The 27424-nt window shown below is 33.6% G+C and overlaps 2 protein-coding genes and 1 pseudogene across 2 annotated transcripts; 1 reads left to right on the top strand and 2 right to left on the bottom strand.

Annotated features, from left to right (window-relative positions):
* The first annotated feature begins 4785 nt into the window (after positions 1-4785).
* Positions 4786-5756, top strand: LOC124531901 (annotated as a pseudogene).
* A 3377-nt stretch (positions 5757-9133) lies between these two features.
* LOC124533710 (sodium-coupled monocarboxylate transporter 1-like) lies at positions 9134-18504 on the bottom strand. The gene is made up of 13 exons (XM_047109163.1): positions 18237-18504; positions 17375-17534; positions 17235-17300; positions 16706-16757; positions 16351-16418; positions 16037-16191; positions 15813-15953; positions 14678-14896; positions 14210-14349; positions 13275-13402; positions 13029-13198; positions 9293-9458; positions 9134-9208 (listed from the first exon to the last, which is right to left on the bottom strand). Exons 1-13 carry the CDS (start codon positions 18446-18448, stop codon positions 9173-9175), a joined length of 1713 nt encoding a protein of 570 aa, XP_046965119.1. The 5' UTR covers positions 18449-18504; the 3' UTR covers positions 9134-9172.
* Positions 18505-19636: 1132 nt separating this feature from the next.
* LOC124533700 (sodium-coupled monocarboxylate transporter 1-like) lies at positions 19637-26605 on the bottom strand. The gene is made up of 14 exons (XM_047109151.1): positions 26297-26605; positions 25245-25404; positions 25091-25156; positions 24876-24927; positions 24725-24792; positions 24486-24640; positions 24211-24351; positions 23335-23443; positions 23097-23206; positions 22605-22747; positions 21930-22057; positions 21238-21407; positions 20484-20709; positions 19637-19743 (listed from the first exon to the last, which is right to left on the bottom strand). The coding sequence occupies exons 1-14, from the start codon at positions 26506-26508 to the stop codon at positions 19681-19683; spliced, it is 1803 nt and encodes a 600-aa protein (XP_046965107.1). The 5' UTR covers positions 26509-26605; the 3' UTR covers positions 19637-19680.
* Positions 26606-27424: the final 819 nt, after the last annotated feature.

Raw genomic sequence — 27424 nt, 5'->3', positions numbered from 1 at the left:
ATATCTTTTCGAGATTTACAAACGATATCATTCCGTACTAATATTAATGAGCCACCACGAATAGTACTCCCTCTTACGAACGCACTTGACAATTTAAAGTTTGAAATATTAAATATGTCAAATTTTTTAACCCAATGTTCTGTGAAACAAAATACATGTATTTTATAACACTCCGAAAATAATTCTATTTCATGATCTTTGCCACCTATGCCCTGTATATTTTGATGTATAATATTTAAGTAAGAGGGCGCAGATGTTGTCGTTTTATTTAGTTTAAACTATTAATTTGAGTATTTTTAATTTTGTCGGTGTTAATATAAATTAAATTATTATTTTTATTATACATATGATCCTTGGTAACATTACTTGTAAAATAATTTTTGATATTGTAGGCAATTAGGTTACCAATTTGTCTTTTCGATTTCATTTGTAGGTACATAGTATCCTCTGTCCACTTAAATCTATGAATGAATTTATTAATGTCAAATAACATTAAATCATTACTGCAATGTCGAGTCAAATTATATAGACATAGGTTTAAGTCATAAATATGTAAATTCTGTGCATCTGTCAAGGTATGTGAATATGGAAATAAACTAATTATAAATTTGCATTTCTTTTGATTTTGTATTTCAATTAATAATTTAATATCCTTAATTAAACTCTTTTTGTTTAGAGACAAACTGTCACCATGCATTAATACTACTACATTATTATAACCCAGATGCATAGAATTTATTTTATTTATTTGGTATTGATAGGTTGCCCCGGGTGAGCATGTGTTAAATACATTTTTTATTTCACTTTTAATTATTGAGCCAAAGCCCTGTCCTAACTTATCCGATACTACAATAACATCTTTATTTAATTCTAACCCCAGTTTATTGTGGTTATGGATCCCTGGTGCACATTGACTCAATTTGATAGGTGATACTTTGGTATTATTACTATTAGGAGGAACCAACTCATTTTCCTGAGTATGCATACAGTTACATTTATTCGATAAGGATTCAAATTTTTCTAAGTTAGAGGTGCATAGCTCAAGAAGATTGTTGGCTGTGTGTATGTGTTCCTCTATCTGTTTTTGAGCCAATTCATATTTTTTATTAACAAAATCTAAAGATCTTTGTTGGCTAGAAATTTCTAATTGCAGTTGTTCAATGTCATTTTCATATATTATTTTATTATTCTGCAATTTATTATTTGATGATTTTACTTTATTAATTAAATGTGACCGGTCTTTTCTCATTTTGCATATGTATTGATAGTTATTAATGTTTTTTTTGTTTTACGGATGAATTTATTTAATTTTATATATTTTTTCATCTTATTATGTGAACTCATGGGTGTATGTTTAATTTTAGACTCCTGTAAGGTGGTATTGGAGTCAGGGGCAGGTATAACTAACTCATTATACAAACTTTCAGTCGCATCACATTTCTGGCTTGTTTGAATTTTTTCCAATTCTAATTCTGCCTTTTGAGCATTATAAGATTATTATTATTAGATATTAGACTACTTAAAAGTTGATTAACGATTATATCATGTAGTTATAATTATTGTTATATTTGGAGTCGGTGTCAGCCAATAAAACCCTACAGTATATCTATCAAAAAACAATACGAGAATACTTTAACAAATATGTTTTTTACAAATTACCTTTTACACAATAATATACTGGATCAATCAAGGGGCTCGTATCGCTTCTTTCTTTTGATTGTTGGGGCAAGGGCACCGTGGCTGACACCGGCTCCAAAAATACCAATAATTATAACTACATGATATAATCGTTAATCGACTTTTAAGTAGTCTAATATTTTTCATTTCATTTAACTTAGGAAGACTCTAAAAAATATGTTGAATACGCAATTATTTTTATTACTTTTTCGTGCATATTCATTTGTTTTAAAATAGTGTTTTGTTTGAAGTCGGTTTTTCTTTTTGTTAAATTTTTTTTCACTACGATTGCAGTTGATTCTTGAAATTAAATTTATCATCACACTGGAAAATGCAGCGCTGATATTGTTATAAAAAGTATTTATTGTACTATCTAGATCAAAATTTGTAATTCGTCTTTTGGATTGTCATTGTGAGTAATTTAATTCAATAAAATATTTACAAACATATAATATTACGATCATGGAATCATCATAACGTAATAAAGGAATTATAATTAAGTCTATAGATTAAATGATAATTTAATTAGATATGCTTAACGCGATAATATTGGGTGCATTTGGGTGCATTACTGTTTAAATTAACACTTGTAACACATCAATGTTAAGCATTATCAATATATTATTTAAGGCAAAATAAACCAAGAAGTTTGAAATGAAAAAAAAAAACAAAAAAAAAATCTTTTAAAAAGTTTTCAAATTGTTTATTATATAGGTACATATTTAATTTTACTTTAATTCGTTAACTTCATAAAGCGTAGTATTATAACCTGAAGCGTATATTTGTTTGTTTATAAATATAACAAAAATAGTTTTGCTGTAAATATAGTTATTACATTAAAAAAAAGTTGCAGCACAGGTTCTATTTTCTTTAAGTAATGTTTAGTGCTTCCATGTACCGAATCTGATCACCAGATCTGAGATAAAATAGTTTGATATTGAGTGTCAAACCATTTACTATTTTCACCTTCAGAAATGTCGTTAATATTCCAAGTTCCACCCGAATCACCATGTGTCATGATAAAACTTATTTATTTTTAAGCTGCTTTTAGATATGTAAGACCTTTTACTATCAATTCGATAAAATTTTTTTGTAAATAAAATTTCTGTCAGTGCATATGCCCGTACTAAATATCTACGATATGCAAATTAATTATATGTGTAGAATATATTAAATAAATTCCTTGATAATAGTAGTAGAATATTGTGGATGATAATAGTCCCCGATTTTCCAACAACGCCAACTTTTAAGGCGACCCCTATACCCCTTTCTGGAACTAAATTGACAAGCAAATACACGCCGCCAAATTTGTCATTGTTGCGTCGTTTTTCCAAACGAGCAGTCGTTAAAAATTAAATAATTATAATCAACTTTCGAGATTTAAAGTAGAAAGTTATTTTAAAACAAGTGTTGTTTGTCTTCCGTTTCTTGAAAAACCTCAAATTGAGTAAAGAGGTTATCGCGCCTAATCAAAATAAAAAAGTTAAGTGTAAGTGTAGAGGGTAGTTCGAATTCTTCGGATATTTCATCGGATTCGTCGGAAAATGAATACGACAGACCACCAAGGGAGCGTCACAAGCGTGACTGATCGCGGGATATGAATAAGAGGTTTGACTTAGTGTCACAACAATTGGTGAGTCTTGTAAATAATATTTTAACTTCGAATTATACTAATTGTAAACCGGCGACACCATCCTCATTCTTCTATGCGCCAAATTATAATACTAACATGTCTAATCTAGCTTCAACTAGTATTCAAAGTTCGACAACTACTGACGAAAAATTTTTACGTGCGCCAGAAATAGAGGCGGGTAGTTTTGAATACGCTCAAAAGCGTTACTGTAAAATAATCTTCTGTACCGAAAGCAATTCAATCACGTGATGACAAAATTTCCTGTTTTTATTGAATTAAGAGTGAATGAAGAACTTCGACGTCTGGAGGACTACTTTAGTCCATTACGTTGGTTCCAGATGGAACGGAGGTTTTGCTCCGTTAACTAATGCTTTTTGGCACAAAACGAAAAGGTTAATACTGCCTTGAAAAGACTCGTTGACTAGTCAAATTCATCGGACGTTCAGCTTAACTCTTCGATTATTAATGAAAAATTGAAACAAACTTTTTAATAATTATTCTGGTTATAAGACAATTTCTTGCTATTTTCTTTAATTCATTTGCGGTAAACGTGTCGAGATTTTAGAATTACTCCGTAGGGACCGCTTAAAGTAATTAAAGGATAAATTTAGAGAAATACCCCCTTCTTATGATTATATGTTTAACGCGAGTCTATTAACAGCATTTATACAAAAATATAGGTGGTATATATAAACTACAAAATCGGGTACCATCTGCTACTCGCACACGGCCCATAACCTGAACCGTCGCCTTCTACTACCAATACAAAGCCATTTCAGCCAGAGATTCTGAGCAATTATCTAAATATCCAAATAACTCCTCAGCATATTTGTTGAGGGGGAAGGGACATAAAAATGCACCTAACGTATTATTAAAATTAATAACAGGTGGTAAAATTAATAACAGGAATCACATTCAACTAAACACCTCCATTGGTTCTTCCGACATTGGATGTATAAAAATTCGAAGTCTGACATCACATTTAACGACAATCGAAATGCCGAATTTAATTCAATTAAGAGGTTTAGAACCCGCTCCCCTGACGCAGTCTTTCATATTTCCATTTTTTATAATTCCCAAGACCAATCAAGGCGGTTGAATCACTACATGAAACCGAGACATTTTCATCTTTTCCACCATCAACAAGTCCCCGATTGCTTACAACATGGGGATTAAATGGTCAAACTGGATTTAAGCCAGGCTTATTCATCTTCCGATAAAAGAACAGCACAGGAGGTTTCTCCGGATCAGTTCTCAGGGTCGTCCCCTTAGATGATTTGTCTGTCATTCGGATTAGCTGCACCGCGTATCGCGGATTTTTGCTTCAGTAACATACTGGACGCCCGAAATACTTCGCAGGGACGGCCTGCGACTAATGGTCTATTCAGATGATTATGTACTTGTACACCAGGACCTCTGTCCTGGTGTACTCTCAAAACATCTCTATGTTTTGAGAGTTCAAGTAAAGAAGCCTAGGTTGGTGGATCAATTGATCAAAATCAATTATGACACCAGCGAGATTAATAAACTTTCTGGGAATTGTATGGGATACAAAATCCAACACCAAGTCCCTGCCCTTAGAAAAAATACTGAAAATTCGTCAGAATTTGCGCGTGCAGCTTGCGACCGGCAGTTGGAACCTAATGCAGGCGCAACGCCTCGTAGGATATCTCAACTTTGCAACCTTCATCACCCACCGGGGAAGGTTGCATTGCCGAGTCCAGTACCACACCCACAAGCTATCCTCGGGTATTCTCGCTTATCAAAGCAGTATCCGGACGAGGTACGTACAGAGCTGGACTGGTGGTTAGAGAACATCAGTCAGAGGACACCCATTCATCCTCAGAGAATGGCCATGAACCACGTCATCACTGACGCGTTGGACATTCAATGAGGAGCCCTTATAAGCAACGAAATGATAAAAGGGTCATAGGAACACCACCAGACCGAATGGCACTGCAATTTGAAGGAGATGTACGCAGTGAGAGCAACCATATCCTCCAGAACAACTTTGCTCCAAGACTCGAGAATCATTCTTCAGTGCGATAACAGAACAGTTGTTTTCTATAAAAAGAACGAGGGAGGAAGCCGGTCACGAAAATTGCTAGATCTGACTCAAAAACGGCTGGCGCTAGTGGACCACTTCAATGATGTACTTCTCCCTCACCACCTACCGGGAGTACCGTACAACGCTGAAGCCGACCACCTCAATGTTGTACTTCTCCCTCACCACCTACCGGGACTGTACAAAACCGAAGCTGACCACCTCTCGCGAAATCACGCCGGCTCCGAGTGGCATCTCACAGAAGAAGCAACCACGAGGCTGTTCAATCTGTGGGAAACACCAGACAGTTTTGTTCGCGTCACGGACAGCACACGTAGTAACAAACTATGTTACTCTAGACTTGCTAGACGCGAACGCCTGTTTTTAAGACGTCTTCAGCAGATCCTGGCACTATCGACAGGCAGGGTTGCTTCCACCGTCCAGGCTGATACCCAGGGTGCTAGGCCACCTCAACTCAGCATCAGGTCAGTACAAAATAGTGGCACCCAAGAGGAAGAAGCCTTTTTGGAAGCCAGAACTGAAAGCACGTGCCCTCAAACGACCTGTGAAATTCAGAGATCTGAGCAATAGTCTGGCGAACACATTGACAATTATACTGCCTGCTTAAGTCAGCAGTCTACGCCTGGAAGCTTGGCTTATCTCTGGTGGGACGCGCTGACGGAGACATGGACATCGCAGGAGAAAAAGCTTGACGACCTCCGTGGTCGAGTAGTGTGTACACCGGTTTTCATGGGCACGCCACTCCAAGGTCCCGGGTTCGATTCCCGGTCGAGTCGATGTAGATTACCATGTTTTCTATGTTGTCTTGGGTCTGGGTGTTTGTGGTACCGTCGTTACTCTTGATTTTCCATAACACAAGTGCTTAGCTGCTTACATTGGGATCAGAGTAATGTACATACATTACTCTGATCCCAATGTAAGATGTTGTCTCATATTTATTATTTATTAAAAAAAGAGAGTCTACGACAAGGACGTACGCCCCTGACTGAAAAAAGTGGGTTAGATTTTGTCAGGAAAGTAGCATTATCTCTCGTATACATGAACCAGCAAATGGAGCTAGATACTTCGATTACCTTTATTTATCTGTCATCGAACCATTCTAATTTATAAATCAGTTATAGGATCCGTTTGTGAAACTATATCTGATATAAAAATAGTGTCAAACCCAATAGTGAAATTCAAAGCTATTTTCCTTGCAAATACCTTCACCTCCTAAATTACCTATATGGGATGCAAGAATTTTAATTTCGCTATTTAAATCATTATAATATAGATTGTATAGTGTATTATATCAAATATCCAGACACATGTCACTATTTTACTGTTAGCTTCGGGCCGCAGAGTACATGACCTTACTCTTTTACGTGTTGAAAGTGACCATTTTACAGATAATGTACTTTATATTACCTTGCGTCCCATATTTGGATCGAAAACCGATTCATCTTCATATCAACAATTAAGTTTTTAACTTTCGTGGCTGCTTCTGACCGAAACATCGATGAAGTATACTGGCTATGTTCTCTACTGCACATGACACGGCAAATCAGAGAGAATATTAAAAATCTATTTTTAACAACCTGAGGCCTTACTAGACCAGCTACTGCAGCGATGATCGTGGTTGGATAAAAGGTCTTTAAGCTGATTCTGGTATTCAAACATCAGCTGGAATTTTTAGAGCAGCAGTGTCATCTTTAAATTGGATAGAAAATTACCACATTAATGACATATTAGGCAAAGGTAACTGGCAACATGAGCTTTCATTTAAGAAGTTCTATCAAAAACATATTATTAATACATCAAATGCAGAGACTAAGTAACTAACAGAACTACTGAAGAATCTCTAGCTCATTATTTGATTTATGTTTATTTGAATTAATTAGTTAAAGTTATATGATTTCCTTTAATGAATTTAAATTATTTACTTAATGCCATATTTCAATTAAATAATAATTAATCACATTGTTGCGTTTTAAATAAATATTTTATTACAAATACAAGCCACCAGGAGATAACAAACACGTCTCTCATAATGGACTTCGGACGTCAAAGGGAACACATAATATAAAAATTTTACCTTCCAATAAAATTTGTATTATGTTTCCTAAGATGTCCGAAGTCCAGGAAAGGTCTTCCTGGTGCTACATCCATCCATTATGAGCCGAACAATGACAAATTTGGCGGCGTGTATTTGCTTGTCAATTTAGTTCCAGAAAGGGGTATAGGGGTCGCCGTAGGCGTGAGTAGGAAACGGAAGTCATGAAATTTAGCGACCTGCAGCGGAAATCAGACGATGTACTCTCTCATAATGGACTTCGGACGTCTTAGGAAACATAATACAAATTTTATTGGAAGGTAAAATTTTTATATTAACGCGCAAAAAGTGAAGACTAGAAAACGTTCTAATTGGGACGTATGCCTTTAGTCGTTTTACGTAGTAATACGTTATAATACATCATAATTACATTGTAATACGTTTTGCGTAATTAAAACATCTAGTTGTCCCTTTTTCTTATTGTTTTTATCAAGCTATCCTTTTTACTTGTAACGAATGTAAAATAAACGGTCCCCGGTTCGGCACACTTTTTTCTGTTGTTTAGTATGGGTATAACATATCTGTTTATTAGAATATCATTAGCTAGCAATTAATATGTCTGACCAATTGTTTCAAATCACACAAATTACTATTTACTAGAAGAAATATTCTGAAAAATTAAGGTGCCTGAACTTGACTGAAGAGTTAAATTTGTTTAGGTGGATTCCCACGACCCGCTAGGCGACAGGCCTCACCAGGCGCTGCCCCACCTGTGTAGGCCTGTCACGGCCTGTACTGAGCGTTCCCTCGGCAGTTGTCGGCCTGTTGACTGACATTCATCATGGACATCATTTTTATTTTTATGTTGACGCGACGAACTATTCCAAAGCGCCGGTTCATTTTCATAAAGAGTTAAAAACTCAAATATCAGCTCGTTTGTCCACTCCATCATGTGCGTGTACTCTCGCTCACACGCTCCCGTACAGGCCACGACAGGCACCGTTGTGCCACGCCGCGCCGCGCCTTTGAACTTACCGACTTCCGATGGGTCGAACGGGTTACATCAGGCCACCGCAGGCCACATCAGATGCGACGGTTCCGATGGCCTATCGGTCTGTCCTGGCGCGGTCGGACCTGTGAGAAATCAGGCCGTGGGAAGCCAGCTTTAAACAATTTACGGCATGTGCGCAGTTTATAGAGTCGGGTGAGTTCGACAGAGATATAGATACATATGTTATTAGAAAAGCTAATGAAGTAATAAAAACAATTCCCCTTTATTTTGCTCATTGCTACTGTTGTAGTCGTAAGTGACCAAATTCTGCTAATGGCCATTTTCAATTGGTACTACTCAACTGCGCTTGACATATATGTATAATATTCCCAGCCTCATTATCAAATCAAAGGCAACATTTTTGGAGGAAAACTAAATAAGGATAAGAGCATCAAAGAAGAATTGCAGAATACTACAGAATACTCGAAAATAAACTCTTATATCCACTGGACCCCCGTAGAATAATTACATTAATCGCTATCGAGGCTTAGTCGATAAATAAAATCCATATTTTATCGCACTGATTACATTCAGAGGGTTGTATTCAATGTTCACCTCGTATATTACATTGATTTGATTAATAAATAACAAAGAACTTCTATCAGAATAGATTGTCGATGATAAATCTATTTTTTAATCAGTCATGCATATTGTTGAAAAAAAGAAAAGTTTTTTTTTAATATCTTTATTTAATCTAATAAAAAGTATTTTCTATCAGCTCGGATTACTTTTTAAATCCATTTGTTCCACCTACAACAAATATAATTTATTACTTATTATAATTTTTTTAGTATTATTACAAATTCATTATAAATATAGGGAAAAACTTTATACCTCATATTTATGCGTAAGCCAGGATCTCAGAAATGGTGCGAAAAGTCTGGGGTCAATTTTGTTTTTCGTTGATCTTAAACTAACAAAGCTAGCCACTATTATAGTCACCGAGCATCCAAGACCCGTAAACCATAAGTATGAAAGCCTATAAATATATGACACCTCCCTGAAAACAATGTAATAAGCTGTTATACAATTACATGATATAAAATGAAAAAATGGGTAGTTTTTACATTACAATATGCAATATCTCTTAAACTTATATATTAACTAGCAGACCCGGCCACGCGTTGCTGTGGCTGAGTGATTAAGGAAGAATTTAAAAGACAAAATTTAACACAAATTAACATAGCATTTTTAATTTCATTTTATTTATAAATACTCTGATAACCTTTAATTAAAATAAATCACAGTTTATCACATTAAAGTTTACTGAAGCGCCAGTCGATGTACAATATTTTTGGTCAACCTGTCTTTTGTTAGCACAAATAAACTTGATGGTCTTCCTACCCGTGAACAGGCCACGTATAATTGCCCATGGGAGAAACATGGATTCTCTAAATCTAAGCCGCAAATAGACATTGTTTGGTCTTGTGACTTATTTGTAGTCATCGCGAAAGCTAAACGAATAGGAAATTGCAGTCTTTTAAATGGTATTGGAGAATCTGACGGTATCATTGGAATGCGTGGTAACAGAACGATTTCTCCTTTAAACTTTCCTGTCAAAATAGTTGCTTCGAGAACATTTCTGGTGATTTTTTTTATTACCAAACGTGTACCGTTGCATAGTTTAGGGGGGTTCAAATTACGCAGAAGAATAATCGGTGATCCAATTTTGATTCGAAGATTGTGTGGAGGCATTCCTGTTATGTCTAAAGAATTTAAAAATTCAATTGGAAAATTCACTGCTTCATTTTCATCAACAGTAGTGTCGATTGACTTGAACGACATCAAATCACCTGGTAATAGTTGTTGTATTTGGTAGTTAATTAGATCTACATCAACATTTTTCGCTGCCATAATAGCACGATTACTAAGCCAATTATGATTTAGATAGTTATTTATTATATCTGGGAATACACTTTCGATCAGTTCATTTTTAGTTTGAACAACAGTACAGAAATGTTCTGGTAATCTTATGCATTGGGTATCTTGATAAAATTGTACTTCACCGTTTCCAATATCTAATAATTGCTGAGAAAATACTTGTGCTGCCGGATCATTTTGGAGTTGTACTCGCATGTTTTTTGTCAATCTTAGAGTTTTGACGTTTCTCCATAAAAATGATTGCTTTAGACATGCATTAATTTCATCGGCAAAAGTAGAGCGAGGAATGACAGGCAATGTTTGCCGGAAATCACCAGATAATATTAAAATAGCACCACCAAATAGTCTGTTATTACTGTTTAAATCCTGCAAAGTTCTATTTAATGCTTCGAGCGAATGTTTATGAGCCATGGTACACTCATCCCAAATTATGATTGAACTTTTCCGTAATACTGCAGCCATTCCGCTCCCTTTCTTAATGTTACACATTGCATTTGGATTATTATGGATATCTAGTGGTAGCTTAAAAGCAGAATGTGCTGTTCGCCCACCATCTAACAAAGTAGCGGCTATGCCTGATGATGCAATTGCTAATGCATTTTTTTTGTGTGAACGTACTTTCGCAAGGATCAACGATATCAAAAATGTTTTACCGGTTCCACCTGGTGCATCCAAGAAGAAAAAACCGCCTTGTTTAGCATCAACAGCCAACATAATCCGAATGTATATACTTTTCTATTCGTCAGTTAATAATGGTTCATTGTTAGCAACAATTGTAGCTAAATCAAGATTATTAAATTGTTCTTCTCGCTGCAAATCACTGTTTACAAAGTCTGTAGCTGGGCGATTAGGTGATGGCATACCATAATGATTAAGTGATGAATTTGAGATCATAATACATAAGTCTTCATTCAATATCAATGCTTCATTATACATATCTGGGGTGAAATCTAGATTTGGACATTGGTTTGTTTGTTTTCGGTCCAGGGACATTTACCTACAACAAACGCAGAAAGAAGCACTCACGTTGTTTTGGATGTACTGTATAAAGTCTTCCCAGTGTCTTAGCTTTAAATATACCTGCTGTCGAAGGATGTGGTTCTCCTTTTTTACGTGGCTCCCATTTTTTAGCTGACGTATTCCATGTAAAATAGCATGGAATATCGGTATATAACAAAGTTTTTGCGAATTGCCCAAATACATCAGTTTTTTGACAAAGTGAGAAAAATTCAGTTAACGTCGTTTTTGGTGGTTCAAGTGCTCTTTGGACAACATTCTCTTCAGTGAAATATACACGTTGACCATTTTCAAGATGCACTGCAAGATGTTGTATAGAAGGTTCTCTTTGGTGTATGGGAAAACTAAGTATACGCCAGATAGCTTCATTGCTACTAATGTATCTTCCTAATTGATATCGTGCTATTTTGTCATTTTCATGTATATTTTGTACTCCAAACATGGCCAAATCACTGCCCTTGTTGACGTACTTACAAATGTACTTGATGGATTTAATGGAACTACAAAGCTCAACATTAATATGAGCCTTGTACGTTTTTGAGAGCAGTGGTGAGTATGGTACCACCCATTGATTGTCAATTTTTAATTCGGTAGAATTTGACATTCTCATTTTAAAAGTGTGGCCACCGTTATCAGTATTTCTGCGGCGATAGTAAATTGCTTAGGAAAATTTTTCTTACATTTTCCATTTTTTATATTTCACTGCATTATGTAACTGTAAATTAGTAGCTATATAGATATCCAAAATAATATACAACAAATGAAAATAAAATGAAAAATGATCCAGAAAAAGCGATGTCACAGAGAGTATCGATCAAAAAATGGCCAGCTCCACGTGTAGTGGAAAATGAAATCGAAAATTCAACGGTAGCGCCATCTATGATAAGTTAATGATAAACGGTCTGACAGATTTCTGTAAAATATCCTATTTGAGGCGCCATCTGTTCGAAATTTTCGTAACTACAATTAATAACAACAATCAACTTTGATAATCAGTTTATTGTTATTTATAAATCATTGAGGCCATTAATCGAAATGAAAACTATCCTATCTCTTAAGTTGGACCAAATTACACATAAATGCTAAATTTCATCAATATCGGTTGAGTTGGTGAAGAGTTCACTGGGAACATACATTGTGACACTGGATTTTTATATATTAAAGATGCTATTGTACAAAATGAAAGGCTACGAAATTTTACTTGTTTACATGTACAGTTGTTTTTTAAACAAAACCTAAACTCAACAACGTCATGCCAGAAATAAATGTTGATATAACGAAGAAGAAATTATCCATTACTACTCGACACGAAAAAATAAAATCAAATTCCTTTATTGTATAAAGAAGCATTACACTTAATTATTGATTGTTAAATTTAAAAGTACCATGGTTTCGGAAAATAAAATACCCTGATCTGCAAAACCGGATAAAGAAACTCAGCTTTAAAAGCCCGCCTGTATCCCCAATGCAGAATGTATACAATATTAATTATAGGGAGGAACCAAATATTGGAACCATTTAAAATCATAATATATTTTTCCCAACAGTACCTCAAATACTTTACAACTTTAATTTTTTTTTTATTTATTTATTTATTGCCATTTTTTAAAAATAAATCTTAGGTATACTCGAATATATATGAAGCCTGAGTAAAAGCAGATTTCGCTCTTACCCTTCAGTAATATCTTCAACAATTGTCATTGGTTCAAAACTGTAGGTACAATTAAATGTATATCTTTCTTTCTCATCGAACGTTAGAAAACCTCTCGCCTGCGCCAACTGTGATTGCGCCGCCACCCACCACGCGGTTATTAAGCCAGCAATACCACCAGACAATGCACCCTAAAAAATATTAAAATTTTAAAACTAAAGGAACAAGGTTTTTAACAGATTTTACTATAGGCATAAGGATACTGACCACACCATCAATAAAAGGTAAAAATAATCCCATGAGAAATATTCCAGCAAGCGGTCCCATTGATGCAGATGACAAGCTCATGGTAAGTTGTAAGACTGATCCTAATTTCTCTACCACAAACACCAGACCTACAAAATAATTTTTTGAGTTTATACATCATATTAAAACTTAATTAAGTTGCTAGCAATAATCTCTTGCAATAACAAGTAGTTGACGCTCCAGGCTATCCTAAGAGCTTCCTGCTATTAGAACAAGTGCAGATTGTAATTTTTGATTTATTGCCATGATATTCAAGCTTGAGACTTTATCTCCTTCTTTCATGTGTGTACATATTAAAAATTATATTGTCGAAATATTTTATCTGTTTTATTGTAAATATTATAAAAGTAGGTAGGACATTGTGAAATTCTACTCCAAAACAGCGTTGCTTATGGGACAATACATCTTACTTCTTGAGGCGCAAGGGTAACATGAGAAATGTTTAATATTTATTACAGTATCTAATATGTACATATATGCTCCTTGGCAGTAGTAACTACTTTTTTTTCCTAATATGTTTGGAACAGCTCGACCAATTAAATCCAAAATTAAAAAATATCTATGTGTCGATGAACCCTACGAAACGCCGTAACCAGATCGTGCCGTGATTGATTCGTTCTTGAGATATCTTACGACAAAAATATATACACACATACACACACACACACACACACACACACACACACACACGAGATTGGACTGTAAATATTCAGAATATCTTCTTGGATCTCAAAATTTGGAGATCCGGTTTTGAGGGACGAGAGCTCGATTTTCGAAAATATTTTAGTTCAAACGAGGACTCGATCAATACAAAAAATAGTATTAGTTCTTACATTACTATCTATGAAGAGGATTTTGTTCGGTACAAAAAAAACGGTTTTAAATTAACATATTACCTACACAAATGCAGCCAAGTATAACAACCACAGATCTCACGAGTATTTGAGTTTGTTTTTGACTGAGTTTATGGAAAAATGGCTTCCAAAAATCTTCAAGTACGACAGCAGCCATTGAATTTAACCCTGTTGAAAGTGAGCTGAAACAATTATATTACACACATAAAACTAAAGGTATTTATCCGATTAAAAATACCTTCTATCCTAAATGTTTCAACCTTAATGGGTACGAATAAGAAGAAAATTTTTGCTTCTACTTATTAATGAATTTCTTATTATAGCTTTGACGTCGTAAGGTAACATTTGTTATTCATTACCTATCTCACTTGAGGGAAATTCATGTTTAGCTATTAAATAGTCCCAAATTACAGATTTTAGAAGAATTAGCTGTGCGTTGATAGTTAGGATAAACGATTTTATAAGTATACCCAGATGACTTATTAAGTCTAAAATGAAAGCTAGACAAACCTCAAGGCAGCACTGAAAACTCCAGCAACAAATATCCCGGGCATTCCCTTCCATTCCGCTAACACGTCCATCACCAACAATGGCAGAAGTTGGTCCTTCGCTAGTACCAATTTTGAGTTTAAAGGATCACATTCATTAAACCTTGCATAAGCTAGAAAACCGCTATAGCTGCAGATGGATACGATCAAAATTACACCAAGGAAAAATCCCCACACTGCCCTGAAATGGAAAAATTGCAAATGCTATAACAACATACGAATAATCACAAAATCGTATGTTATATTCCTGACTGATTTCTGCCATGCTTGTGATTTTTGAGGGAAACTAGTCTTCTATTCAGAGCATAGTGCATAGACGAACATTAAAAAACGTTAAAAAAATCTCCTTTTTTAAAGTAGTTTCTTTTACTAGATGTTGTTATTTTTCTAAAAAAAACTGTCATGAGTACTTATGAATTAAAACCAAACATTTACTGACATCACTTTTTTTACTATTTCATATGTGTGTATAAAAAATTAATAAAACCTTATTGACCAAGATTAAATCTCATTTCGAATCAAATCAAAATAAACTTTATTGAAATAGCCTTATGAATCGTTATTTAACAATTGAGTGAAGCTACCAGCGTTTTGAAAAGTAAATTCTACCAAAAAGAACCGACAAGAAAATCAGTAGTTACTCTTTTCAACATTTAAAAAATACAGTCCTGTTAGTTAAATACAATTATATATGTGTGTAAAATATCCTGCCTGGAAGTCAACAGGTAAGTTTTCCATTTATAGTCTAGTTGAGAGATAAAATGTATATATATATATGGGCGGCAGCGATGGCTGAGCGATAGAATTGTCCTTTTCTGTGTTCGGTGGTACGAGATCCATCACGATGAATTAAAATAACACCTGGTATTTGTTCTTAATTAGGTAAACCGACAGTTTCGCCTTGGAGGTGTGGGCTGATCAGTTACTCAAATGCAAGTGTCGTTATCCAGTCCCCATACTCTCCAACACGACTCTGTCCACGTGACTTTAACGTTCCATGACGTCACCGCGTTTACCCACACCTATGATTATCAAATAAGCTTCTTTTAATCAAAATGATTGGCTTTCCACGACATATATTTAAGTTTTAAACGTACCTTTTTGACATTTTAACATTCGACAAAGCCAGAAATCGCTGCATCATAGACTGATTCACTGCTACGTTCCCGATCCAGTAGAATGTTGATCCTATCGTCACTGACCAAAGCGAGTGCCGTTCTGTGAGATCTAAATTGCAACTAAAATCGTATTCAAAGTTCATTAAATATTTATATTCGTAGAATATATATGATTGTCGATTACTGGAAAATCATAAACCTACCTCGGGAATTCTAATCTGTTTGTAGCCCAATTCTTAGAGAATACTTCGTCAACCCCACCAACAATAACGGTTCCTTTGATAATCACTAAAATCATAGCTCCGATCATAACAACTGTCTGAATAACATCAGTCCACACAACTGCTTTAAGGCCTCCCTGAAGAAGAAAAATAAGTAGAAGGTAATAAATTGTATTGGCTTTATCTCTTTTTGATGAGAATATTTGGTAATTATTTGCATGCAGTTTTCCTTATGAAGTTTTCCTACAATATATAATAAACATCTTTTTTTTAATGTAGTAAATTGTAACACTTACCACGCATGTATAAAATATACAAACGAGACACACGATTGGTGACACGATGTGTATATTCACACCTGTAACTGTAAATAAAAAACATTCATTAAATGCTTTTGATTGTTATATAATTACATGACTTGATGCGGGGCCAAAGAATTATTGCTTAAATGTAAAACACACTTTACCTGATATTGTACAAAAGAAAACTATATTACGTAAAAAGAGAAATATGTATAACAATATCTGTTCCTTATTTCTTGACCAAAATTAGGTAAGGATTATTGATATTGTCTCTATTAACACCAGGTCTTTGGGTTTTTATTCTTTTTTATCACAGAATTGGGTCCTTAATTTGAACCAAAATCCTTACCTTGATTAAATGCAAGAGCAGGAACATAAATAACGATAGGAAGCCAAGCAATCTGCAAATAGAAAACATCACTCTCATCAATCTTTTTAAACCAGAGCAGATTCCATGGAATAGTTAATAACCTCAAGAACTTTTTTCTTAAAATTGGTAACAGTAAATACTAGACAATTTACAAAAATATATGATATAGTGAAATAAAAGCACATAAAAATAATGAACTTTTAACTTAGTAGGTTTTACTAGCAGTTTTAAAAAGTTATATTGGAAGATAAATAAAATTTTAAGTCCTTCTGAATGTTACAGAAAAACCTATAAGAAACTCAGAAGTTAATTTTTTCTTCAATCAAATGACATTTAATAATTATTTTTATTTTATATTGTCAAATCTAGATTACAAAATTTAATAGAGCAATCTGGCATTAATTATGAATTAAATTGAATATTTTCATATGACAATTTATTGCTTGTTAAAGATACAATTTTAATAATTTTCATAACATTTTTCATGGAATAAAATAGTTTGAATTACCAAATATACACTGAATATGATCGATCCAAACACCCTTGTCCTTTTATCGTAGCGTAGTTCTAAGTACTAAAAACATATGACAAGATATTAAAACAATATTCTCAAACAGAAATTAATTAAATCACATTTACCAAAGTTACCTCATATGCTGATGTCAATTGTAATTCGTGTAACACAGGAATAAACGTGGTCGTTATAATAATACACATCATAAAGGCTCCGATCATGGTGAAAATATATGAACTACCGTATAAATAAATCTCCGTGGGTATCCCCAATAAAGATATACCTGAAATAAAGCTAGAAAGGATATTTTTTGATTATTTTAATAAAAATTACAGTTGTAATACTGAAACTGCTGGCTAAATTACTACGACCCACGTGAGAGAAGATACTACAGATCAGACTCCAGCGAAATGGACCGATGACCTGAAGAAGGTGGCGAGATTCGACTGAACTGGGAGCTCTGGAACACTTTGGGAGAGGCCATGTCCAGCAGTGGATTTGTCAAAAATGTGGATTGGAATGATGATAATGACGCAAGAGGAATGTTTGAGAATAAATCCTATCACGCTGATTCAATACGGATTGAAAAATACACAAAATATAGGCATCCAGATTCCTTATAGAGGTATTTTCTGTGGTAGCCGAGCCCGAAACACCAATCAACATGAAGACTTAGTGGTTCTTGTCTAGGTTTGTTCCGAACTTAGATTGAGATTCATCAGTGCCATGTAATGGGCCATCTCGGCCATAATAATATATTCTTATAATCTGATAAAGGTAACAACGTAACCATTAAAATTTTTATCGTTATTTTTTAAGACAAACATTACTTATGCAAATATTATATATTAGTGTTATGTTGAAACATATTTTTGTATAATTATAAATATTTCAAAATTAAATAATATTCGAAAGGCACAATGCCATAAATATGCACAATTAAATAGAGAAAATGTCAATGGGGAGAATGTTTAGTGTTGTCATTATCAAACTCACCTGGCAACCAGAGAAAAACAAATTGGTACCAATTTCATATTCCTTCCCCCCATCAAATAATCCTTGGTTGATGTTTGCTTCTTAATAAATCCGAAATAAATACCAATTCCACCACACACCCCTAACATTATAACGAATATTGAATAATCTATCCATGAGAAATGTTGGAAGGATAACCTAACTGTGGACACGTCACTTTCTGCGCCAGACATGAGTGGAGTTGCTACGCCAAAGTTCACGTTTACTCTAACGTCTGACGAATTCCTCAGTGTTATTGCAGAAGACAATTTAACAATTGAAACCCACGATTTTCCTTTTGTGCTATTTCAGTCCGTGCCTTTATTAATGCATCCTGTTGGATTAAAATAGATCTTACACTCGTGAGGACAGAAGGTCTTATTGTAAAAGGATGTAGAGGTGTACTATTACGCTCCGTTGATTCGCATTGTGATTTACGCATAACTTCGTCTTCCTTGTTGCTAGCTTATTAAATGTCACTACATATGACGCCTAAGTTATCCTAGTTTCGTGGTTTACGGCATTTTAAATAGAATTTTCATATTTGGAATTGTATTATTCTCCATAGCAGCTAAAAATTGGTATGTTGGTAGTGCTCGCTGCCATTCCTTGAAAATCACTTACAGTCTGTAAAAGTGTGATCTTTGTCTGGTCATGTCTCGTTACCAATTTAGTGATCATTTTATTATGTTTCCATGTACATACGATGGAACATATATGTCTGTATACATCTATACGTATAGTTGTTCAGGCCTTGAAGAAGATTGACTGCCTTAACCGAAATTCTTGCAGGAAGACATTATTATTTACTCGACCTACTGTGTCTGTGTCATTTAAGAGGATATGGGTTATGACATTTTTATTGTGTTCAATTTTTGCTGTAAGTAGTTGAAATTTGAATGAAAATCTAGTAAACTTAATCTAAGCACAAAGGGGAAGTTTATTTATACCGTATTACAGATATTATAAAATTAAATTTTAAGACTTAAAATAATTATGACATTGTTTATCTATACGTATAATAAAATTGGAGTGTCTGTTTGTTATATTAAAATGAACGCATATGTATGTATACACGGTCATATACCAAAGAAACATTATTTACATTTTTTGTCTGTATGTTTGTTTCGGCTAATCTCTCGAATGGATAGCCCGATTTCGACAGAGCTTACACTTACAGATAGTAGATGGAATATGTCCCTATTACATCGACTATCTGGCTACTTAACTTAAGCTACAACAATAACTTTTTTATTAAATTTAAACGCGCGCAAAGTTGCAACGACAACAAGATATTTAATTTAATACATAATTATGTTCATTTTTGCTTATTTTTAGATTTTGCTTGTACCGTAACTGGGATGAAAAATAAAAGACAAAAGTATTACGAACTATTTATTAAATATTCTCAGTTTTATAATTTTCCTCAGCTCATCTTCTCGCACTCGGTAATCGGTTTCATATTTATGTTTGTCGAATTAACTTCATTCTGAAATGAAAAAATATTTTCTAAATAAATAGTCTTATTGAGTAAATTATTAAATATTATTATTCCGTTAATAGCGTTAAACTGTAACGACGATTCAAATTTTTTTAAATAGTCTACTAGAATATAAAAAAATTGATATTGCACAATAGAGCGAAGGCACAATCGGCTTCTGAGAAGATTGTTTGGACGTTTTTCTTATAAATTTGGTAGAAGCTCCTTATAGTAAGTTGGTCATCATACCACAAAACATTTGCACGGTAAAAAAATTTAACAGTTCGTTACATTTATGCCATACGCTATGCGCCACCAACCTTGAAAAGTAAGTTGTTATGTCCCTTGTGCGTGTCATTGTACTCATTAAAACCAAACAATACTAATACAATACAACTTCTGCTTGGAGATGAAATTGTGGAAAAACTTTATCCACGAAACATATATGCAACAGAAATGTATTCGATTCGCAATGTTCTTTAAAATTTTCTTTCACCACAAAATACGAGCTAAATATTAAAAATGTGCTGTGCCGTCTATGGAAAGAAATTAACAACAAATTCTTTAATAAGTGCGGGTAAGGATAAACGAAACAAATCTTTTGTAGGAAACAAGTCTTAAGAAATGATACGGCAAATGAAACTCACGTGCATTTACTACTAAAAGCACAAAGAAAATTTGGAAATTGAATGAGAACCGTCCTTCTACTCCAACAGACAATAAAATTAACGTCATTAAAACCACTTTACCTTGTCACAGTCATATGCCCTAATAAACCGCTCGTCAGTTGGATGCGGTGGATCCCTATAAAGCCTCCGTATGATTGGTGCTAGAAGTTTCGGCGCTGGAGGAACATAAGCTTGACCTCGCCATCTGTTTATCTTAGACACGGTTACACCAACGACGATCGTCATCACAGCACCGACCAGGGTATACCACATGTATGACACGTGTAAAATGGGACTTACTTCTTGACTAAAAAAATAATAATAATTGCAATTTCATTTTAAATTGTTGCTTAAGACATTATTTAATTTTAATACTCCAGAAGTATGGCTATTTTAGTGTGATGTTAACTAAGTTTAATTAAAAATGTCAATACGATATTGATACAATTTTAAAAATCATTGTAGATATTTATTCATCACATTAATTGAATATAATTGGATTACTAAATTAAAAATATTGTCTTAATTATAAAATTTATTACATAAATTATAATTAAACTAACTTTGGTGATATTGTTTTGTACAAGTTTCCTTGAAATTATAGCTGCTGTGATTATCGTGAGTTTCATAATGGAAGAAAAATACCCCATTAAAAATAGGCAATTTTTAATGGGGGAAGATGATTAAAAGAATTAACTATTCCACCAACGAATATTAAGAGATTTATGTGATTAAGTAGTAAGGGACACTATTAATTATGTACATTAATGTTATAAGTAAAATGAGGAAGATTAATACAAACATATAATAATAAATATTATCAAAGGATACATACCCCTCTTCGTGATGAAACACAGTTTCGACAAGAGTATAATTGTACTGGCATCCTTCTGTTGTGAGAGGCTTGTGAGGGTGATAGATGAGTCCATTGGCAATAGCTAATTGTGCTGATAAACACCACCACGCCATCACAGCAAGTCCGGTCATACCACCCACTAACGCTCCCTTTTTGATAAACAATAATAATAATTTATCAAAAGGCAAGATTTTGTGCGAATGACAATATTATTGCTATACAGTTATAGCAATGGCTACCAGCCATTTCTATATATTATAAATGTATCGATTTCACCAGGCAAAATAGATACAATTCTATACCTAATGAATAATCAAAATGTGAAGTCCATCCCGAATAAATTTTCTCTGTACAGTCAATTGCTGTCTCTCACGGGAAAGGCTTCCGGCAAACCCGTTACTCTAATATAGTAATCAAATTCCAAAATGGATATGTTCAAAACGACTGCTATGAGAAGAAGAATCAAAAGTATTCTACTTTTGATTCTTCTGATTCTTCTTTTGATTCTTCTTCTTAAGAAGAGTTTACCAAAAGATAAACCATACCATCTGATTTGCTCACGTTTTCTTGTCAATATCAGATTAACAAATTTCCAGTATGGCTTAATTTAAGTATGATATTAATTAAATATTCCTTTAAAGAATTTAAAATTATATTTATGTTCACATTACCAAAGCATCCACCCATGGCATTAGAATTCCCATTGAAAAAACGCCAAGTTGTGGTCCCATTGTCATAGCTTCAAGTGTCATCGTGAGCTGCAAGATAGTTCCCATCTTTTCAACGATAAATACCAATCCTATAAAAAAATGCAAAATTTAACGTTTAAAAAAAAAATACTCAATAAACAATGTAATCTAGATATGTGTTATAATTATTACGATTAAATAATATGTGTTATGTGATTGAGAAAAAAGTTCTGTAAATCGACGCAAGTGATTTATTACTAACATAAATAAAACCAGAATAATTAATAATAATAACGTAATAATTAATAAATTCTAATTAATTTTAATTATAGTGGCATTTAAAACAGATATATATAATGAAATGTTTACGATTAGCACAAATGCTTCAACTTTAACAATGAATTTAACATTTTAGCGTGCCTTGTAGTATTTTACTTAAAATATATCAAATTACGAAGAAATAGATATAATTAAAAAAACATGCATCAACTTCCAATACTACAAAATATAATAATATAATAAATACATACTACTACAAAATTAATACTTCCAAATACTAAGACGACCAATAAAAATAGAAAAAACAGCTGAAATTTAAAGTCTTCAATGAAATTGAAACCTTAAAAGAAATCCTAAAATATTTTACGCAATACATACCTAAGCAAAGTATTCCCAGCATTATAACGACGCCTTTTAAAAGCCAGTTAGTTTGCCTTTCGGAGAGTTGTCTCTTGTAAAACGGTTTGTAAAAATCTTCCAATACCACCGCTGACATTGAATTCAAACTTGTCGATAAAGAGCTAAAAAAAAAAGAACTTATCAATACATCATCAGAAATTAAGATACACAAAAATTCGTATAAGATATTTAAAGATTTTAAATGTGCCATTTTTTATGATTCTATCCTTCTTTGGAGAATGATTAGGAACAGGGTGCTATTCAAATTTTCAGTGGCTATATGTACTGATTTGTAATTTTCTGACTTCGACTTTCAGAAATTTAGGTACTCACGAGATACTTGAACGATAAATGTGTATTCTTTCAGTTTTTAATAATAATAATAATGATGATTACTTATAATTCTATAAACAACGCTAATTTACTAACGCAGTATACTATTAATATAAATAATTGATTCTATTGAAATACCTAAGTGCTGCGCTAAATATTCCAGCAATGAAAACACCCGGTAGTCCAGGTATGTCACCAAGAACATCCATGACTAGTAACGGTAGCAACTGATCTTTTGCCTTCGCTACCTGAAATAAAATCAATAAAAAGAATCAGTCAAGGAAAATAAAAGAAACAACATTAAATATTTTTAATGATCTTAATGTTTACGCTATAATAATAAAAAAATTAAATTAACTTAATTTATTAAACATACCTTTGTTTGTAATGGATCACAGTCATAAAACCGAGCATATATCAGTAATCCACAATACAGGCAGAAACAGTACAATATTGATATACCAATGCAGAACAGGACAACGGCCCTGTAAATATAACATTACCTACGTCATTACCTAATAAAAATCACGGAAGTTAAGTAGGACACACTTCAATTTAAGCCGGAAGCAATTTCATCTTGATATGTATGATCTTAGTGATTCCTTAATAGCAAAAATCCCGTTTCGAGCATAGCGTTACTTATAGCATATATTTTCTAATTCCAAGCTCATCAATTCCCCCTTCAATTAGACGGATTGGAAAAGAATAGATATAAAAATAGCCGATAGACATCAGAATGGTGTAATGCGTACATGCATGCGGAGATGAGAATGTTGAGAGGTATGAGTGGTGTTACGCGAATGGATAGAGTAAAGAATAAGTACATAATAGGAAGTTGGAAAGTGGCAATGATAGCCGAGAAGTTTTGTTGAAGGCGGCTATCATGATATGGGCATGTTACGCGGAGGAATGAGGAACTTATTGTGAGGAGTTCTTGAGCCTGAATGTTGATGGATATAGAGGAAGGGGACGAACAATGAAACGATGGATGGATTGTGTGAAAGATATAGATAGAAAGAAAGTTACTTGTGAGATGACGTCAGATAACTTCTTTAAATATGGAAGAAGAAAACATGTTGCGGTGACCCCAGGTAAATTGGGATAAGGGCAGAAGGATGATCATGAGACATCAGAATTGCTTTTAGGAATCAGGTAAGAAAAGAAAATCTAGACTTATTTATTGACATTTTTATATTGTTCAGATAAAATGATGTATCATTGAAAGATACAAATGTAATGTGTGTACAATTACCATTTAGCTCCTCGCAAGGTCGGCAGGGCCAAGTAACGCTGCACCATTGTTTGGTTTACAGAATTAGCTTGCAGCCAATAAATCAGACCACCAAAGACTAAATTCCAGATGGTGTGACGAGCGGTAGGGCGAGGATCCCAACTGTAGAAATTATTAATTTTTTTAAGCTACTGTACTATAACTTGTTATAAAAATAAAATTAACATCGATACCAAATAGATTCCTCCTCAAATATAATTGTTAATTAGTTTAGAATACTTATTAAATTATCATACTTAGGAGCCTCAATCCGTCCACTTTCCATATTTCTATTCCACACTATTCCTATACCACCAACATCTATCGTTCCCTTGATAGCTACTAAAGCCATAGCTCCGACCATTGAAGTGATTTGAATAACATCTGTCCATACAACAGCTTGCAATCCACCCTATGACAAAGTAGTAAGTTGTGATCGTTATATAGACGTAAAAGCAGTACGTTCCTTAGAACCATGTATTATCACGATACTGACCGCACTCGTGTAAAAAATGCACACTAAACAAACGATCGGCGTAATTACGTGAATGTCGACACCAGTAACTGAAAACAGACTTTTTATAATTAGAATGTGTTCTCTTTTAAAATTGATATTTGTATGTTAATATTCCTGTATGAATAATTACCTTGATTAAAAGCCAATGCCGGTACATAGATGACTATTGGGAGCCAACCTATCTGGAAAATATTACAAAGTGTCATGATACGCCAAAAAATGCCACGCACAGTGTTAGACAATTCGTATTAATTCAACCAGAATTGTTTGATAATAATAACTGGGTGTTATCATTTTTTAAAATAAATGTATATAGTTGCTCGAAATTCGTAAAATTTATCTCACCAGTGTGAAGGTGAATAGGATTGATCCAAACAATCGAACTCTATTGTCGAACCTCATCGATAAGTACTGTAAAAAATTATGAATTACGGTCAGTTCATTGTTTTTGTTAGTCAAAATACAATAAGCATTAATTCTTCAAAATAATATTTTTTACCTCATAATTAGACGTGATTTTGAGGTCATGAAATACTGGCAAATAAACCTGAGTCATAAAGATTGACATAAGTAATATACCACCCATTATGTAGGCATATTGGGTCCCATACATATATACTTCGGTTGGTGATCCCAGCAACGTAATGCCTGAGACGAAACTGAAATGAAATATTTTTTATTTAAGTCATGTATAAACTTTAGCGATCATGACAAATTCTGAGTGAGTGAGTGAGTGCTATCAATGTAAATGTTATAATCTTTTCCATAAAAATAAACATATGTAATTGAATACTTCATCTTACTTTCATGATGATCATTTAAATGGCACATCTGCTCTCGAACAGATAAATGAACTTAATGTTAATTAAAATAGTACAAAGAGTATACAATGGGCTTAGATGCTTGAATGTGAGTCGAGTCGAAGAAATATCTATCAACATTCTTTCGTATGGTCGTAACATGACGTGATATAATGAAAATTTTTCAGTTTTCCGATATTGTGTAATGTAAATTATCGAGGTCCACAGACCTTTTAGAGGCATATACTCAGCTTTATTAACTAATTAAACGTTGCAAAATTTCCGGCTCAGAATACGTTACAATTGTCCCAAGATGTTCGAAAATTTCAACTTGTACTTGACTTGTTATAAATAAAACACTATCGTTGTTAGAATGATATGGGAGTTACGTTCCACTGATTCCATTTTTTATATAAATACTTGAAATTATATTCCCTATTTTCCCTATTAAATAAAAAAAATATAAGTGTGGTGTTCTATTAGAACGTGACACTAAAACCTCTTCGACCTAGTCTTTCAACCATCCTAAACATACTAAGGAGCAAATAAGCGTATCCTCTCGATTTCCGTTATTCAGGATTAACTTAAATTACTGCCAAGGATATCGATTAATACATAAATGAGGATCGCTATACATTTCGTCTAGATAAAAACATATTGGCACACATAGTTCACGTCATAAAATAACGATACCGTGATTAATTCAGAACTCTTTCTAGGTATTTTACCATTCAATATTTTACCAACTTACCTTGCTACCAACGACATAGAAACGGGAATCACCTTCATGTTCCTACCTCCAAGAAGGTAATCATTCTGTGTCGTTTGTTTTTTAAAGAATCCCCAATACACGCCAACGAACGCACTTATCGCCAACATAAACACAAATACAACATAATCAACCCAAGTAAATCTTTGCATCTGATACATCGCGCTTGTGGCCACATTTTCGGATCCACTCATTTTTAAGAATTTAGCAGTGTCATATATTCTACCATTTGGGTTCCTATGCGCAAATGGCACGTTAGTAGATATACAAGTACGCACATGAAGTAGAGATACAAGTTCAATCTGTTACAATGAAACAATTACGATAACTCGCAATTTAAAAGAGGATGTTGCGAGTACCCCTTCAATAGCCACCAGGACCGAATCGGGAACTGACTAATCCACGTTTAAATTTCAAGGCAAGCATTCCAATTTTTGCTTTCGTACAAATTGTTCCTGTCGATCTACTTTTAAGTATGACTCCGTATAGGTAATTCTATGATTTGGTATAAATTTAACAAAAAAAAGTAAAGCAAGTGATGTGTTTACGATAAATGACTTTGTTCCAATAAAACAAAATAAAAACATATTTATCTTTCAAAGCACATTTTTTGTATAATAAATATATCTACGTATTAACAGGCTTTAAAGAAATAATACTATACTGACTAGTCATAATGTGAAAGACGAAACTCTGTGTGTCTTTCAGTCGTTCTTTCACTACCAAACCTCTAAACAAACTCCAAGGAAGGACATAGGCTACTTTTTTGTAAATGATTTATAAGTACAGGTATTTGTTAATTTTATTCAAAAGGATATAGAGTAGAAGGGTCAATGAGTCTAAAAATCTAAGCCTACTAAATCGAAAACTCTTAACAAAAAATTGTCTGACATGGGTCGCTTAGCTCCAAAAACCCCGTACCAATCGATCTAAAATCTCAATTTTGGTATATATTTGTGTTTTTCCATACTACCCGTATAAAATTTTTGAAGGTCAAATATGGTAAATTGATTTAGCTTTTATTGTAATAAATAGATGTTAGATATTGCAAATAGATGGCAGTAGTTTACGGTTAAAAGAAGTGCTAAGTTACACTAATAGATGGCAGCA

Source organism: Vanessa cardui, chromosome 1 (assembly GCF_905220365.1).
Source record: "Vanessa cardui chromosome 1, ilVanCard2.1, whole genome shotgun sequence".
Classification (NCBI taxonomy): domain Eukaryota; kingdom Metazoa; phylum Arthropoda; class Insecta; order Lepidoptera; family Nymphalidae; genus Vanessa; species Vanessa cardui.
Note: the sequence above shows the minus strand (reverse complement) of the source record. Positions and strands in the feature narration are given on the sequence as shown.

Excerpts from the sequence above, each read along its gene's own strand:
- LOC124533710 (XM_047109163.1), bottom strand. The coding sequence starts at position 18,448 with ATGTCTGGCGCAGAAAGTGACGTGTCCACAGTTAGGTTATCCTTCCAA. Across the intron at positions 16,419-16,705 it reads TGCTCTTGCATTTAATCAAG|TTACAGGTGTGAATATACAC; the intron begins GTAAGGATTTTG and ends TTTTATTTACAG. Across the intron at positions 14,350-14,677 it reads GTTTTCAGTGCTGCCTTGAG|CTCACTTTCAACAGGGTTAA; the intron begins GTTTGTCTAGCT and ends TAATTGTTTCAG.
- LOC124533700 (XM_047109151.1), bottom strand. The coding sequence starts at position 26,508 with ATGAGTGGATCCGAAAATGTGGCCACAAGCGCGATGTATCAGATGCAA. Across the intron at positions 25,405-26,296 it reads TCTATGTCGTTGGTAGCAAG|TTTCGTCTCAGGCATTACGT; the intron begins GTAAGTTGGTAA and ends ATTTCATTTCAG. Across the intron at positions 23,207-23,334 it reads GTGATCCATTACAAACAAAG|GTAGCGAAGGCAAAAGATCA; the intron begins GTATGTTTAATA and ends ATTTTATTTCAG.